Below are 16,692 nucleotides of genomic sequence, written 5' to 3' on the forward strand. Positions count from 1 at the left end.
TGCCACTGTTGGGGCCCGGTTTCTCTGTAAAGTTGCTTTATGACAAAGGTCCTTTGTTAAAAGTGCTATATAAATACAAACTGATTGATTCTTTCTTTTCTAAGAACAGCCTGCTAGACCCCCATCAGTCTGGCTTCAGACCTAGCCATTCAACGGAGACGTTCAGCCCTGAACTGGATCTGGACGCTCCTTCCAGGGCTGGTACAGTACCGACACCTCGGCCCCTTGCCACAGGAGTTCTCCAGGGCTCAGTCCTGGGTCCGCTTCTTTTCTCCCTAGATCCCTTAGCCCTGTCATTACTGCTCATGGTCTGTCCTACCACTGCTACGCTGATGATACCCAACTCTTCTTATTCCCACCATCTGACACACAGGTTTCAGCCTGCATCTCTGCTCGCCTGAGTGACATCCAGAGCGGGATGGACGACCACGATCTAAAGTCTGAAGATTGAAATGATGTTCATTCCTGCTCTGACCTCTCCCCATCAGGATCTCTCCATTTCCCTAAGGGATACCTCAGTGATGCCACTGTGCAAGAAACCTTGTTGTGGTTATGGACAACAGACTATCCCTCACCAAGAACATTGCGAACATTGGTGACCCGGTCATCATGTAGAGTCCTCCTATACAACATTCGGAGAATCCGCCTCTTTCCCCCCCTACTCGACCCAGCTCCTGGTCCAAGTGATGGTTTTGATCTGCTGGGACTACTGCAACTCTCTCCTGGCAGGCCTTCCAGCACCCGCCATCAGACCCCTCCAAGTCATCCAGAATGCAGCAGCTGGCTTTCATCCTTCCCAAACACTCTCATGTCTCTCCCCTGCTTACTACCCTCTACTGGCTGCCTAACATGGTTCGCATCAAATTCAAAACATTGGTGCTAGCCTTCCAAGCAGTTAAGAGGTTAGCCCCAGCTTACCTCCAATAGATCAGACCCTAAACATCTGCCAGACCTCTTTGTTCGGCCACTACAGGACGCCTGGCGCCTCCCCCTCGCCGCACTTCTACCTCCCGCTCACAACAACTGTCTGTTCTGGCTCCACGGTGGTGCAACAAACTCCCCATGGAGGTCAGAACAGCAGAATCTCTTACCACCTTCAAGTGCAAACTGAAGGCACATCTCTTCAAGCTGCACCTCTCCCCGCCCCTCCCTTCCACCCTGTATTATTGCGCTAGGATGACACCTTTGCTAGTTTTGTTTGGCTAGGTAAGCCATTTATTCATATATTTGCGTGGTGCGGTAAAAAATAAATGAAAAAAAATAAAAATAATTTTAATAATCAAATAGGCCCTAGTCCTTATCTTTGTTGTACTGTTATCAGTTGAAGTTGTACTTCCCTCAAGGGTCTTTCAGCCCACTTATCCCTGGTCTTGGGTATGCACTTTGTTGTATGTCGTTCTGGATAAGAGCATCTGCCAAATGCCATTAATGTAATGTAATGTAATGAGAATCACCCCTGGAGAGAATCAAGGCCTACACTGGGATAGACTCAGCCTTTTCCCAAGGAACTGCACTCCACTGAACTGGTGAAAATGAAGCACTCCAACAAAGTTTTTTTATTTCATTTTGAAAAATAACTATGTGTAAAGATTATTCTTGGGTTTAACCAACTGCGTTTTTTTGCTGTGTGTATGGCCACTTGTGTATCCGTTGGTATCTTACCATCTACATTGATGGCCCAGGTCCCTAGATTAGAGTACAGTTTGGATGTTGCGGTGTTATCCAGGCAAGAAAATCTATTTAATGCTAGTTAAAAAAAATTGTATTTCCTCTGCTGGTTCTGAGTGCCATCGAGCCTGGTGTAAAACATATGCGGCCAATAAGCATTGTGGTCGGTGAAGGCTTGAAACATTTTCTCAGTGAAATTGAGCCACATTACAATATACCGAGCAGAATCAAACTAAAAATGTCTATGACACTACTCGTGAAAATGTTTGACAGACAACTCAGCAACAAGCATACGGCACTGCCTCCCAATCTTCAGCTGCAAACTTATGTTACAGCACACATCATTTCAGAGACACAGGAACATGGGAAGACAAGCGGAAACACAAGTTAGAGCAGCACTAGCTTCCATGTTAAGACAAGTACATGATCTTTAAAGAAACTTTTCGGAGGGTGGGAAGTCTCTATTTGATTGATGTGAAATGAGGTGTAGATGCTTGCCGCTGTTCCAGGAGTGGGCAGAAAAACTTTGAGTGCGAAAATTACAATACATTGTATATTACAATGTTACAATTTTATTGGGACTTGAAAAAAAAAAAAAAAGTTTGATTTCAGCTCATCTTCCAAAGGGTTGCCACACTGCAGAAAATGTGCATTTTTGGCACATTGAAGGAACATTAAGCACACTAGCAGGCTGAATGTTCATTCATATTCAGCTTTATTATCCCCTTGGGATAATTCTTGCTACAGGCTGGTGTGTCAATAAAACTGTAAAACCAAAGAACTTTACAAAACACAGGAAAGACACAATAATAAATGACAACACAGCCAACTATCAGGTGATAAGAAAGCATCATAATTCCATTCAAAACATAGCAGCAATATTAATTACAGTGGTTGTTAGTTAAATGAGCATTATGGAAGGAGAACCTGTGGTATACATGGATATTGGCACACCTAGCGAGGTGGTTAGGCACAACACGAAGACGTGCAAATATCCACAGGTTCGAGTTCCATAACGCTATTATACAACGGAAGAAAATCAAGACAAACTTTAAATAAATGTATTTTTAATGGAACTATATTTTATGGTAAATGTATTCTTCCGCTGAAAAGTTTACTGGGTGCTAAGTGACGGTATTGCTAACTAACGTCAGCTAGCCATTTTATTTCAGTTTGGTAGATGATAACGTTAAGTTACGTTAATTTTGGTTACAAAGTAGATAACTGTGACCTACAAACACGGAGTAATATTAAATGATGTATGAACACTTAATTTAGCAGTGCATATATTGTGGATATTGGCGCGACAGGAATGCAAACTGAACAATAGAGACAATGCACTGGACCCATTTGTTGTATAATTGTAATTACAAAATACTGTGACAGTGTGGCAATAACTAAATCTGTGCAGGTTTGCGCAATTGAGTATGCCAGCGATAAACCCGAACACCACAACAAGCCTCGCTACCTACCAACTGCCTTAAATGAGGGCCAAAAGTACCAAAATTAAGACCATTTGTATTTCTGTGTTAGCTAGCTCTTGCAAGCAGCCCTCATACGAAGTCATCAATACTACCCCAACTTATGTTCAAAATGCACTAACCTTAATTGGGTTAATTGGCCTAAAGGAAATTATAATAATGAAAAAAAAAAAAAAACCTGACAAAACATAAAAATAACATTGAGAGCTCTTATACGTTTCATGATGACAAACTAATGTTAACGTTACAGAAGTTTTTACACCTGAAAGTTCACCTATCCAAAATTGTAGCAGTGTAGGTTATGTCCAGGCATGCTGGTCCATCACGTGTCAGTTTTTAAAATGCATCGGTTAAAATGACAATTCTTCTGGTTTTCACCCCTCATCCCTATGACTTCTGCCTGCCAGACTTTAAATGGGCCCAATCTGCTATGTTACCAACACGGTTGTTACAGACCGTAAAAAAGTGTCACTTTGTTACAGACAGGGTTGTGCATCTGATTTCAAATGGCACAGGGCAATTAATATGGTCCATTTAGAGCAGGGCATTTTCGCTTTCAATATTTAATGGATATGATATGGATTAAGAATTTACTTATTTTTTTAGATATTTTTTTGGTCTTTTTCAGCTTTATTGGACTGTATAGTATAGAGAGACAGGAAGAATGGGAGCGAGAGAGGGAAAGACATGCGACAAATGTCTGACGGTTGGATTCGAACCGCCGACGTTGCAGCTCGCAATGAGCATGCGGTCAGTGCTCTACAGGTTGCGCCACCGAGACACCCACAATGCTACTTGATTTTAGAATTAAAAATGATATATAGAGAACACTTTAAAAAAAAAAAAAAAAGTTTCATAGTGATTGCATTATTGAGGAAGACTCAATCAAAAAAAAAGTTGGATTTAATAAAATTAAGAACAGTGGTTACATGTAATTATGGCCTTTATTTTTCAACTTAAATGTTGTGTGCAACAATTGTCCAATGATGTATTGCTTTATTTGTTTTTATATATATGGCATAGTGGAAAGCTACACTCTTCCGGTCGTTTAAATTTGCGTGCCAACAAATAAACAGTCCTCTGTGAACCTTAAGAAACACCATACAATAAGCCATAAGTGAACCACAGCTACAGATTTAACACAGAAATGTTTTGATAATTGCAAGACAGCAGCATTACATTCTGTGGTGTTTGCAACCAGAATCTTTATCCGCCCAATTTGTGTGTTTTGCCACTGAAAGCGCATTTACTTTAAACTGAGCTTACCATTTCAGCTTCAGACAAAATAATCCGTTATCAGTTAGTAATTTTTTTTCTGTAAACGGTTAGCCGTTTTAATGTTCAACCATGCACACCCCTAGAACCTGATTTCCTCTATAAAACAGATATTGGAGAAATTTTTGAAAGAGGTGGAACAGGCTAAAAGGAAATTTAGTTAAATTCAATTTAACAAAACACAAAAAAAGGGGCATAGTTCCCAGTCAAATTAAAATAATGTATGCTAAAAGGTAGACGTATATGCAGCAATATCCAGTGCTGTATCTGAATTAAAATCCATTCAAACTTCAAACTCCAGATGCAAAACATGGCCGTGAGCAACCTAATTGCAACTTATTCCTTTACTAGTTTTGCTGCCTTGCACGGGTGACATGGTTTGACTTCAGTATAGATTACATTGAAAGTAGGTTGTGGAGGAAAAACTGAAAAAAGCTTTTACGTAAAAAAAAATCAGTTTGGTTTGTTGCGGAAAGCTGTTTGTGTTAACATTTTATGTAAGAAAATAAATGTATAACAAACAATAAATGCACAATATTTAAATAACTTCACACAAAGGAGAAGTTTTAGAAAACTCACAAATATGTTATCTATCTAGTATGGCCTTAGCCAATAGAGCTAGAAAGCTAGACACACAGATAATGAGCTCAACATTTGCTCCACAGAGCTTGGCTTGCAATAGGCAAGCTAGTTCAATTGCATTCATATTGCAGAATCACTTTCACAGGTTAACATACAAATATTATGTGGCAATATGTATGATTATCGTTTCTGGCGGTTTTAGTGACATCTATATTGATATGTGATAATTACAGTGGCATTGCACACAAATCCCAGGTAGTCTGTTTTGTTTTTTTTTTTCTTTCTTTTTGCTGGAGTACTGACTGGAGTGGGCCATCTCAATAGTTAAACCTCAACATTGTAAGTCAGATAATAGTCTAATTGCCAAAGATTTACATTTACATTGACATTGTGCAGTGTAACCTCCCAGTTGAGAGTTAAATCCCAGTAGTTTCAGGGCATGCTGGTCAATCATGTGTCATTTTTAAAAATGCATTGGTTAAAAATACAATCCCCCTTCCCTATGGCTTCTGCCTGATAGACTTGATTGGCATGAAATCTGTAAATATGCTGCTGTTAAGAACTTTGTTACAGATTGGATTGTGCACTCAAAATTCTGTTCACACAATATTTGCCCGATATAATATAACAACACCAGGTTTATTTTACCATAGGCGACTGGTCTAATGATTTTACTTTTATGTCAATACAATTTAATATATTTTTTATGTAACGGTAAACTTTTCTAAAGTTGCAAGTTGTTTGCATTCTTTTTTTTTCTTTTTTTTTTGGCCTTTTTCAGCTTTATTGGACAGTATATAGTATAGAGAGACAGGAAGAATGGGAGTGAGAGAGAGGGGAAGACATGCGACAAATGTCAGACGGTCGGATTCGAACCGCCGACGTCGCGGCTCGCAATGAGCATGCGGTTAGTGCTCTACAGGTTGCGCCACCGAGACACCCAAAGTTGTTTGCATTCTTAACCCTCAGAAATGGCCACAGATTGCTTGCTAAACAGCGTATTGTAATATTACGTGCAACAATAGTCCAATGATGTATTGCTGTGTTTATTTTTCTGTACATAGAGCATAGTGGAAAACTACGTAGTTTGCAGGGAGTTTGAATTTGCGTGTCAATGAATAAACACGGATCTTCTCTGAACCTTAAAAATTACATAACGTTACAGTAAGCCATAAGTCAACCAACAGCTAACGTTACAGAAATAATTTAACACTAGCATTCTATTCCCTGTGGTGTCTGCATTTTAAACCTCCTGAAACGTAACAAATTACAGTAGCTTGTCGATTGCTAGTTTAGAATGTAAACCGCAATAATACGTTTGGTGGTGAATGTGCATTTATTTTAAACTGAGCTTAGCATTTCAGCTTCAGAAATTTTTTATTTTTTATTTTTATCAATTAGCTATTTTTTGTAACCGTTTAAACGTTTACCCCCTCTAATACATACTAAAGCAAGTTCGAACACAGGCTATTAAAACTTGTACATGCTACTGACTTTTATTCTTGGAAATTCTATTGGTTCTCTGCAAAAGTATTGGGTCTACACATGCACCCTACCAGCAAAAACTTGCAGATAAAACATGGCTAACTTGGCCATCTATCTAAACTCTAGTTCCGCGTAGCAGGAAAGGAAGCAGGATGCCTACTGGTGGGTACATACCAAGACTGTGTTATGAATCAGTCCAGGGTTTAAAAAGTGTGCTGCTTTCAACAGTAGATGGCTGAGACCGGGAACACACAGGAGAGGACAGCCGAGACAAACGCCAGATGAAAAACCAGCCAGCCGAAAAGCTGTGCGAGTCGGATTATTTCCTTTCCATTTGTTATTTCAGTCTTATTTTCATTTAGCCCAAATGCCATGGGGGCGAAGACTTTTGTTAATTTTTCCAGTTTGTTGGCATGCTTTCTCTCTCTGTAGCTTCCAATATTTTAAATAAAATCTGAGATTTTCGTATCTTCCTGTGTCAAGCTATTCTGTCCCCCCCACGGCATCCCTTCTGATCGGCTCCCCAGTTCCCCGTCTTTACCCCGCTCCAACACCCAGCTCCCCATCATTACCACGGCCAGCCACAAGTTCCCAAGTTTATTTTCACCAATAAACTATATGGATATAACCATATAGAATACAACATACACACCTCTCTGGGCACTGTAGTTAGAAGTGGGCCATATCATTTACCTGAACACAAGAAAATAGTGATACAAGAAGAATTGGGCAAGATGCTGGATATAGGAGTGATAGAGGAATCGCACAGCGATTGGTGCAGTCACATCCGTGTTTGTTCCAAGGCTGAAGGGCCTGTTTGATTCTGCATGGATTACCGAAAGGTAAACGCAGTTCCAAAATGCACCCGGCAATATTCTGATGGTGGAAGTGTGTGGCAAGGGCACGGTTTGCGGGAAGGAAGGACAATCCGAGAACCATGCCTGCTGGTTAAGTTTTGAATTAGTCCAGGCTGCTAAAATATGTGCTCTTTCCAAAGTAGGTGACTGAGACCGGGGAACCACATACAAGGGAGCTGTGTTTCAGAGAGACTGAAAAAGGACAGAGCGAAAGCAATAGTTTGGTTACATTTCTTGTGCCTTTATTATTTTAGTCCAAAGAAGATGGCATTTTGAACAAGAACACTTTGTCCAACTGGCGATCTAAATAGCGAAGGAGGCGTTTCTAAGTTGAAAGATGGTGAAATGTGTAGGGACTACAACTTCCACATTCCCACAGGAAAATTCTGCGACGTCCACCACGAATGACATCTAACTTGGTTCAGCCAATCCCGTAATGGCGGGAGCAATAAACTTTCCCGTATAAGGGCAAGACACGTTCTTGGGATCTCTCTCTTCTGCTTCTTCTCTTCTCTTTGCCCACTTCTTCGACGCACCATTTTTGGCCATTCGCTTCAGCTCATCTGCTCCGAGACTCGGACAGAGGCTGAATACTGCACAGCGCACTACCAGGCCTACGGACACACCCAGTTACCTCGCGGTAACTTCGTGGCCTATAGCAAGTGGAAACTGGTGTACGCGGAACGCTACATCAGTTTACTCCTGCAAAGCTCACCAACAAACAACAGCAACAAACTTTTCCACCCGGAAAAAGGACAAGCGAACATCCTTCCAGCAACCGAGTGGACCAGACGTCAGCACGCGGCTAAGACGCCCCAGCCTGCGCATCTCTCCAGTACATTCACATTACCATCGCCGCTTCTACAAGGACAGCACGTCTTTTGGATCCAGCAATGCGTATGGACTCAGTAAGACAACAAACATTCAGGCATAGCCAGTGTTTAGTTTAGTCTAACTGTTTTTGTGAATCTGTGTTTCCATATTTGCCGTCTTATCATTGGAATGTATTTTGCGCATATATAGAGTAAACTACGCAAGTAGTCTTCTCACAGCTAACAATAACTAACACACCCACTTTACTTTGACACACACGCACACTCCCACATACCCAACTAAATTTCCTTACTAACTTCCCGTTAGTTTATCTGTTCTGTGTTTTACGTTTGTTTCATAAATATATTTTAGTAAACCCCGGTGTCCATTTTGGAATCACATAGACATGAGCCGAGTTAAAGCAGTCTTTCGAAGAACTTCCAACCTTCAGGTTATCGGTATGTTCAATCATTAATATTGGTTATTTTAATTATTAATTGAAATACTAAATTTGTGGTTGAATATTTCTGATAACAGTCATTTTATGAGACTGATTACTTTTTGCAGTTATACTGCTACATAACATTAACTGGCGCCCCGGTTTCGTAGAGAGTAAAATCCCTACGTTATTTGGCGGCCCGTGCGAGGACCCTACATAATTTGGAGCCCCGTGCGAGGACCCCTACATATTTTGGAGCCCCGTGCGAGGACCCCTACATATTTTGGAGCCCGTGCGAGGACCCCTACAAATGTTAGCCAATCACATTTCTGTATGTAAATTAGCTTGCAATGCTAAGACTGAATTGCAAGTGATGGCTGCACCAGAGGGGCACTAGGGGGTGCTGTAGCTGCATAATTGGTTTAACCTTCACTGGCCTTCTCCAGCCTTTCACCATGTGCTTGGACCCAGTGTATCACTTCAATGTAGCTATATTCATAATAATAATGATAATAATAATAATAATAATAATAATAATGACAAGGGACGACACTGGCTCAAGTGATAAGAGTAGGGAGGGCAAAGTGGAGCTTTAGAATGTAGACCGCTGTGTGTGCACGTGAGCACGCCAATAGATTTCTCACAGAAAACGTAATTTGTCCACTTTTTTACTTTACAGTAGAGGTGATCAAACTTACAATAACTAAGTGCTAGTGTGTTCTAAGCCTTTACTGGTCCCTGTACGATGTTAGCATGATGTAGCTAGCATAAGCGAAGCCATACAATTTGCTTTTTAACCAATAACTTGGTCATTCGAACGATATAAATAAAAGCATTCGATTAAGTTCAACGGCACCGGAATTTTCTGTCGTACCGTCCATAAATGGCAAAAGTCCCACCATAGGATTTATTTAAATCTTTAAAAGTTATACATTTTCTGAATCGTCATTAATTCATCTTGTTTCTATCAGTGATTCGGCGTGATCGGACAGTTCTGTAGCTATGTAAATGACGTCAGAAGGATACAGCACTGTTATTTGCTACCTAAACTTTGACGCACGCTCGAGAGCGTTAACATGATTGAAGTCTGACATGTCTATTGTCAAAATCCATTGAAACTATGAAAAAGTAACCAGGGACTTTGGACTTATAAGGCTGGACATACCGAGTACCCAGCAAAAATATTGACCTGGCTACAGTCACACTTTTGACAGTTCGAACTGCCACCAACTGCCATGTATGAGCGCGTGAAGTAAACCAGCAAAAGCTATTGTTGTGTCACCATTTTCGAGCTCCATATACGTAAAGAATGGAATGGCAGTGAAATCTGCCTGTTGTTCGGTGCCGTCGGGGTCCAGCATTTAACATTGATGGAATGCTGGTAAAATGAGCGCTTAAAGCCACAAAAACAGTCATTTTGTCACATAAAAATTCAACCTAAGCAGAATTATTGTCCACCACACGTTAATTTAAGGTTAAACTGAGATAATAATCATAATATTCATGTTGATTTCCGGAAATAAATTTTTCGGTTGTCCTCCCTAATAAGAGCAGTCAGAGCGGGTTGGTGCCTTGCATGGCAGCCAATCGCCGTTGGTGTGTGAGAAGCATCAATTGTACTGTGCTTTGGATAAAGGCACCCCAGAGTTTTGTCAGCCCAGTGTCGGTAGTCAAGTGAAATTCAAACTTCTGAAACAGGAAGTTTTTGGTTACAGCAAAGCATTCTGGGCAATTTCACTGCACAAAGTCTGCAATTTTGTAGACTTGTTGGCTCAAGTGAAATCGGGGCTTGAGGTACTTATTTTGCAGACTTCCCTTGCATTCCACTTCCTGTTTCCCCAAAGTGTGATTGGACCACAGCCCTGGATAGGCCATAAGAATGGCTTAATAAGTTTGAACTAACAGTTTGTCTATTCGGGTACCATTTTGTCTGAAAAGAACTCTGTAAAAATAGCTGAGGGATGCAAAAGAACAGATTAAAAATGGTTTGTTAGAGGTAAACAAAACCGTTTCCATTCATGTAGGCTACATTCCATAAGATCTGTAGCCCCGCTAACCATCAGTTGAATATTTTGAGAGCTAGATAAACTACTTCCGTTTACATTAGGTTCAATAAATGAGCTTGCTGTACTAAATGTACGAATCTGAATGTCTGAATTCAAGGAGTGTGAATGTAATAGCACTGTAGATACTCAGGTCAGTAGCGATTCAGAAGTACCGTGAAAATTCTCTTGTGTCTGTAGCATATATTCTGAGACCGACAAAAGCAAACTAGTCTTCTCCTTTGAGCAAGCCCCAGGGAAACACAGCAGTCATACACAGGTTAAGAAAACAGTTACATTCCGATAATTGCGCCATTCTCACTTATAATTGCGAATTAGACAATCACATACAGAGCAAACAGCGTTCAGTCGCCCATAGACTGAAAAACTATGGAACTTTTCTCTCTTTTACAGAAGTATTCCCAATTACTACTTCAGAATGACGAATAGATATACAGTATACAGATCCAGTGCCCTCCATAACGTTTGGGACAAACACCAATTTCTTTGCCTGTGTACTGCACAAATTGAGATTTGTAATAAAAAGATCATGTATGGTTAAAGTGCACATTGTAACAATTGAATAAAGGGGATCTCTATACATTTTGGTTTCACCGTGTAGAATATAATACAGTGTTCATACATGGGCCCTCCATTTCAGGGCACCATCATTTTTGGGACACAGCAATATTATGTAAATGAAATGTTTCAGGGGTTAGTCCATTAAGTTCTCTTCAGCATATGAAGGGAAAAGCTCAATTGGGATCAGATCGAATGATTGACCTGGCCTCAAGAATTGACCAATTTTTAGCTTTGAAAAACTCCTTTGTTTCTTCAGTGGTATGTTTGGGACCATTGCCTTGCTTTAGAATGAACCCCCAGCCAAAGAGTTTTGAGGCAGTTACTTGAACTTGAGCAGATAGGATGTGCCTATACAAGCATTTTGTTACTACCATCCTAAGATTCTGATTGGGTGTTGACGGGCGATGCCTGCAAAAAGTTAAGCCACGGGCAACTTTTATTGGCCAACTTTCGTCGTTCAGTTGCCCGTGTTGCTGGCCATCGCTCAGCTTCAGAGAAAATGAATGAACTTCCGGTAACCAAATCGCTCATAGTGTGAACACCGGGTAAGGTTTGGTCAATGTCTCCAACTATTTTATTCTTGTTTCTCAGTTTCATAATGGCTTCTTTGGCTTTCATTTGCAGAACTTTGGTCCCCATGTTGATAAACAGTAATAATAGTTTCCAAAGGGAATTGAAAGACAAGAGGAAACACTAGGTGCAGAGAGCTCTCTTATACCTGCATTAAGGAGGTACCTTGTGCTGTAATTTCTACATGGTGAAACCAAAATGTATAAAAAATACCCTTTAATAGAATGAGAATGTCCACTTTAACCACATGTCAATTGTGTGACTCAAACTCTAAAATTGTGCCAAATCAGAGGCAAATGAATATATAATGGGGCTTCATCCCAAAGATTATGGAGGGCGCTGTATACCAATTTCTTGTTAATGTCATCAAGTTGTGCTTTGATAACGCCCATCCACGATTCAATGCTCACCAGGAGGTGGTCGAATAGAATATTGTAGTGATACTGTATGCACCAGTCATTTTCTGGTGGTGAATGAAAGAAAAACATTCTGCCATTCATTCATATGGGATAAAAATATTAATTGAAATATTAATTTAAAGGACCAGTCACGTTCTTCAGTTGATCTTATTTGGATGAAATGCTTAAATTATGTGTGTAGGCATTTTTTTAAAATCACCGTCAGTGCAGCCATTTCCTAAATATGGGGCAAAGCTTTTCAAAACTGTGTGTTACCCAGAAAGTAACAGGCACTCAAACTGCGTTCAAGGGTGGAGTTTGGGCGCTCGTTACCTTCTCGGTAACACAGGCTGGAGATTCAAGCCAAACGCGTCCAATGATGTCGCTGCACTGACGGTGATTTTTAAAACGCCCACATAGATAATTTAAGCATTTAATCCAAATAAGCTGAACTAAAATTTCAAGAGACTTTGTCACATGCTCAGACAAGTATGTACAGTGATATGTTAGGGGACAGTGAAATATATTGCCTGATAGTAAACGTCTCATTGAGCAGGACAGTTCATTACAGAATTAACACTGTTGATTTTTAACTGGATTAAAGTCTCGTGGTATTTCTCATGAATCCATATGCACTACTAAAAGTGCAGAAGTAGATTCATACATATTGAAACAGCTACTTGCAGCCACTGCTGAAATGTACATCTATGTACATAGGGGGTGGTGCCATTATAATGTTATTTTCCAGGTATCGACTCTCGAGAACATGACTTTACCTGCCAGAGCTGTGCTCACACTGTTGGACCCATTCAGCTGCACAGGGACAGTGGGAATGCTGGGGAAGGGAAAAAAAAAAAAACAAATGGGGACATTAGTGTGACAGAGTGACAGAGAGAAAACAGCACATTATGAAAGAGCCCATGCTCAGTAACTCTGGCCGGAATAGACCCACGAGCAACACACTCCAAGTTTCTATTCTTGCATCACTGGATCACTTTGATGATTGTGACGAAAAAGCTGCAAACAAGACCGACAGTGGTCAACAGTGTCTGAAACAATCCCATAAAAACAATTTTCCGGCTTTCAGTATAGGTTTAAGATTTATGGAAAAATCCTGACATAGTTTACTGGTAATGCAAATGTATTTATGTATTTTATCATGTAATCAATTTCCCTAAACACAACAAGCATCATCACAGGTACACATATACTGCTTAATTTTGCATTATCGCTGTAAATGTGCTATTCTTCAAAAGTCACTTATATACAGCGCAGTGCTGGGGGGATTAGGTATAAAAAGGGCTGTAATACTACACAATTCACCCAATATGGGTGTAGGAACCTTCAAATTAAAGCTGAAAGTCAGCACTTTGGCCGAAATAAAACACAAAATGTGTCACTGCCCAAATACTTATGGACTGCACTGTAGTAATTGATTCAAGGGATCATTATTGTTCATCAGTTAAACTTAAAAACATGGTACTTAAGTACTACTCATGCACGGACATAAAACAGAGCTAAGCGCTTTTGAAGGCCTTGTCAACAAAAGAAACCAGCTGGAAACCGGGAAAGAAAATACATAAGTGTGAGGAGGAGGTAAAGGAGTGCACTTCCTGACTGACAAGCTGCCACCCTAACCTTGTTAAATAAGGCTGCTTGGGGTCTTGAAGTTTATCCTATGGAAGGCGGGGAAAAGGATGGAACCCTAAATCGGCTTCCTCTTCCACTTCAAACAATGGCAGGGGCCCATCTCTTCCCCATATCCCTGAACTGAGAGAAGACTAAGGGAAAATGAGGAGCATTCACAAGCTGTGCTGCGTAACATGCACAAATGCATGCTAAGGATGTGACAAATCATCAGTTTTTGTAACCGGGTACCACCCCATTTTTTAAATGTTTTTTTTTTTTTTTTTTTTTTTTTTTTACTGGAGTACTGATAAATGTAATTGCATTTTCAAACTTTATTTGCGGGCCATCTCAATAGTTAAATGTTGACATTGTAAGTCAGAGAATAGTAACATGAAATGCAACCTCACAGATGCAGAAATCTGTATTTAAATCCATATCGTTTAGGTCCAGGCATGCTGGTCAATCGTGTGTCATTGCTGGTCAAAATGCCTCAGTTACAATTATAATTCTTCATGTGTTAATCCCTCTTCCCTATGGTTAAGAACTTTGTTACAACAGACGGGGTTGTGCACTCAATTCTGTGGTCACGCAATATTTGCCTGAAATAATATGATAACACCGGATCTATTTTACCATAGACGACTGGTCTAATGATTTTACTTTCATGCCAATACAGGTCTCTGTAAAATTTGATATATTTTTATGTAATGGTAAACTTGTATTTTATATGCCAATGCATTATATATGGCGCAGGACAATCGTGGAGGTCAGATCAACATTCAGCTTCGCTGAAAGCAGGGAATCTTTGGTTTCAATACAGAATGGATAAATAGCCTAATGACAATTTATTTTAATGTAGATACAACAGAGTGGAACATGTTACATATTGAACATGTTACGTTCAGTTTGCCGGTAGTTTGAATTCGGTGTCAATGAATAAACACCGATCTTGTGTGAACATTAATAAACGGCATAACGTTACAATAATCCATAAGCCATAAACCAAAAGCTACAGAAATCTTTTTTTATATTTTTTAAATCGAACCCCCATCAACAAGTCAAACACATTCCACAATTTCACATGCTATTTAATATTCAAAACCAGGCTGGCTCCTTATTTAAAAGCTTACTGAATAACACAGTATTTTGAGAATATTTTTGAGAACAATGTATTTAGATGCTCACCCTATATAACATGGGGTCACGCCACTGAAAATTCCCTCTATTGTGGAGTCAAAGGTGTTTTCACTGTCTTCCTCAGAAATATTCACCCTTGGAAGACCTCCATTTATATGTATGAATCGCAAAGTAAATTTTTTGTTGTAAAACGTCAACCTTGTTTGGCATAAGATGAAATAAAGTTAAGAGATTTATTAAGTTACACAATACTCAATGAAATCTAAAGACGTGGGTCAATGACCTTAAACGAAAAAGTTAAAAGCAGGGACAGAGACACACAAAATGTTTTAAAAATAAAAAAGGAAAGTGCCAAAGACCAAAGACCAGAAGGCAACTGTATCTTCCTGAAATTTCTTTCTGAACGGGGTAGTCTACACTGAACATTAAGGGGGCACATTTGCTGATACTGTCTATTCCACCCCATCTCTTCAGAAATTACAACAGATGTGTAAGCCCCACCCTAATCCAACAACGGAATTTAGCGAGGGCGAAGGTATCTGCATGGTTGTCCTTGTGGTGTTGCTGAAAGAGGTTATGAGGGTTAAATGTGAATGGCCACTATGCGGAGAGACGAGATCGACAAATAAATAAACCTTACACAGAGTAGAGCCACTCTGCCATCTGCTTTATACTGGTCCAGACTGACCAAGAATCTCCAAAATAGAGCCAATAAATCCACCTTCGTTAAATCGGACTCCATTTTAACAATAATTTGGATAAGAAATCTTAGATTTCTTATTTATAATTTAGACTTGATCTCTAAAGTCCTGTACTGTAACAGGCTCCCTGAACAGTCCTCCGCTGATCACATTGCACGTTATGTGCACGTCTCACGAGCTGGCTAGATGTCTACGGTCATTTCAGAGGTTGGGTAAGATGCTACTTCTTTTAGGTATGTCCGATGGTGGCTCAGGAAGACCAACAATAGCTATCCCCATTCTCAACATGAATGATAAGGTAAGGCGGACAAGATTGATTTACTGTCAGAGGTCTACGGGTTCAATATGCCGTGATAGACGAAGCGTGAATTAGCATCCTCCCAAGACCAACACTAAGGGGGTATCCAAGCATTCCCTGTATAACAATGATTGTTCAGTAAGCGAAACCACACAGATCAAGTTTAAACCATTTATTTTTGCCAGGTAGGTCACATAGGTATTCACAATTCAATTACAAATTAAACATAAATAAAAGTCTTACGAGAAACCAAATTGCAGTCTAAAAATTACCTGGTAACAAAGACTACGTGCACTATGTGCATGGGGGCCTGGCTACATTCTTCCAGATTACTTGGTTTGCTCTTCTTCAAAGCACAAACCAGGCCTTTGATCCTAAACATAAGAATTGGTCCACAATGAACCATTTGGTATTCATAACCATTTGGGATTTAGAGTCGTACCACCCCAGGCAATGGGATTTGGTCAAGGGAGCTTTCACTGGGACAGATTTCCGCACAGTTTTCCCTAGATTCCTAGATGGTTGTCTTAGGTATATGGTTGAGGAAATTAGACCATTGCACCAGTCGCACTGAAACGATCAGAATAATACCAAACATTAATATGTTCTGATTTGGGATTGTCATGAAACATCTTATGCCATATACACCATTTCAATGCTCCAAACTTGAAAGGAATCTGTGAGGAGGGGATGAGTTAGTTCAGGAAGACAGCCATTTCGGAACAATGCACGAGT

At 40.0% G+C, this 16,692-nt stretch overlaps 1 protein-coding gene across 2 annotated transcripts in view; it reads right to left on the reverse strand.

The window, feature by feature from the left end:
• dtx2 (deltex 2, E3 ubiquitin ligase) overlaps window positions 1–16,692 on the reverse strand; it is an 89,419-nt gene that overhangs the window by 52,200 nt on the left and 20,527 nt on the right. For both annotated transcript variants that reach the window (XM_061247767.1, XM_061247766.1), the window contains exon 3: window positions 12,969–13,027. In XM_061247767.1, the coding sequence (XP_061103751.1) occupies window positions 12,969–13,027 (59 nt within the window). The remainder of the gene's footprint in view (window positions 1–12,968; window positions 13,028–16,692) is intronic.

The sequence above is a fragment of the Conger conger genome, chromosome 7 (assembly GCF_963514075.1).
Source record: "Conger conger chromosome 7, fConCon1.1, whole genome shotgun sequence".
Lineage (NCBI taxonomy): Eukaryota > Metazoa > Chordata > Actinopteri > Anguilliformes > Congridae > Conger > Conger conger.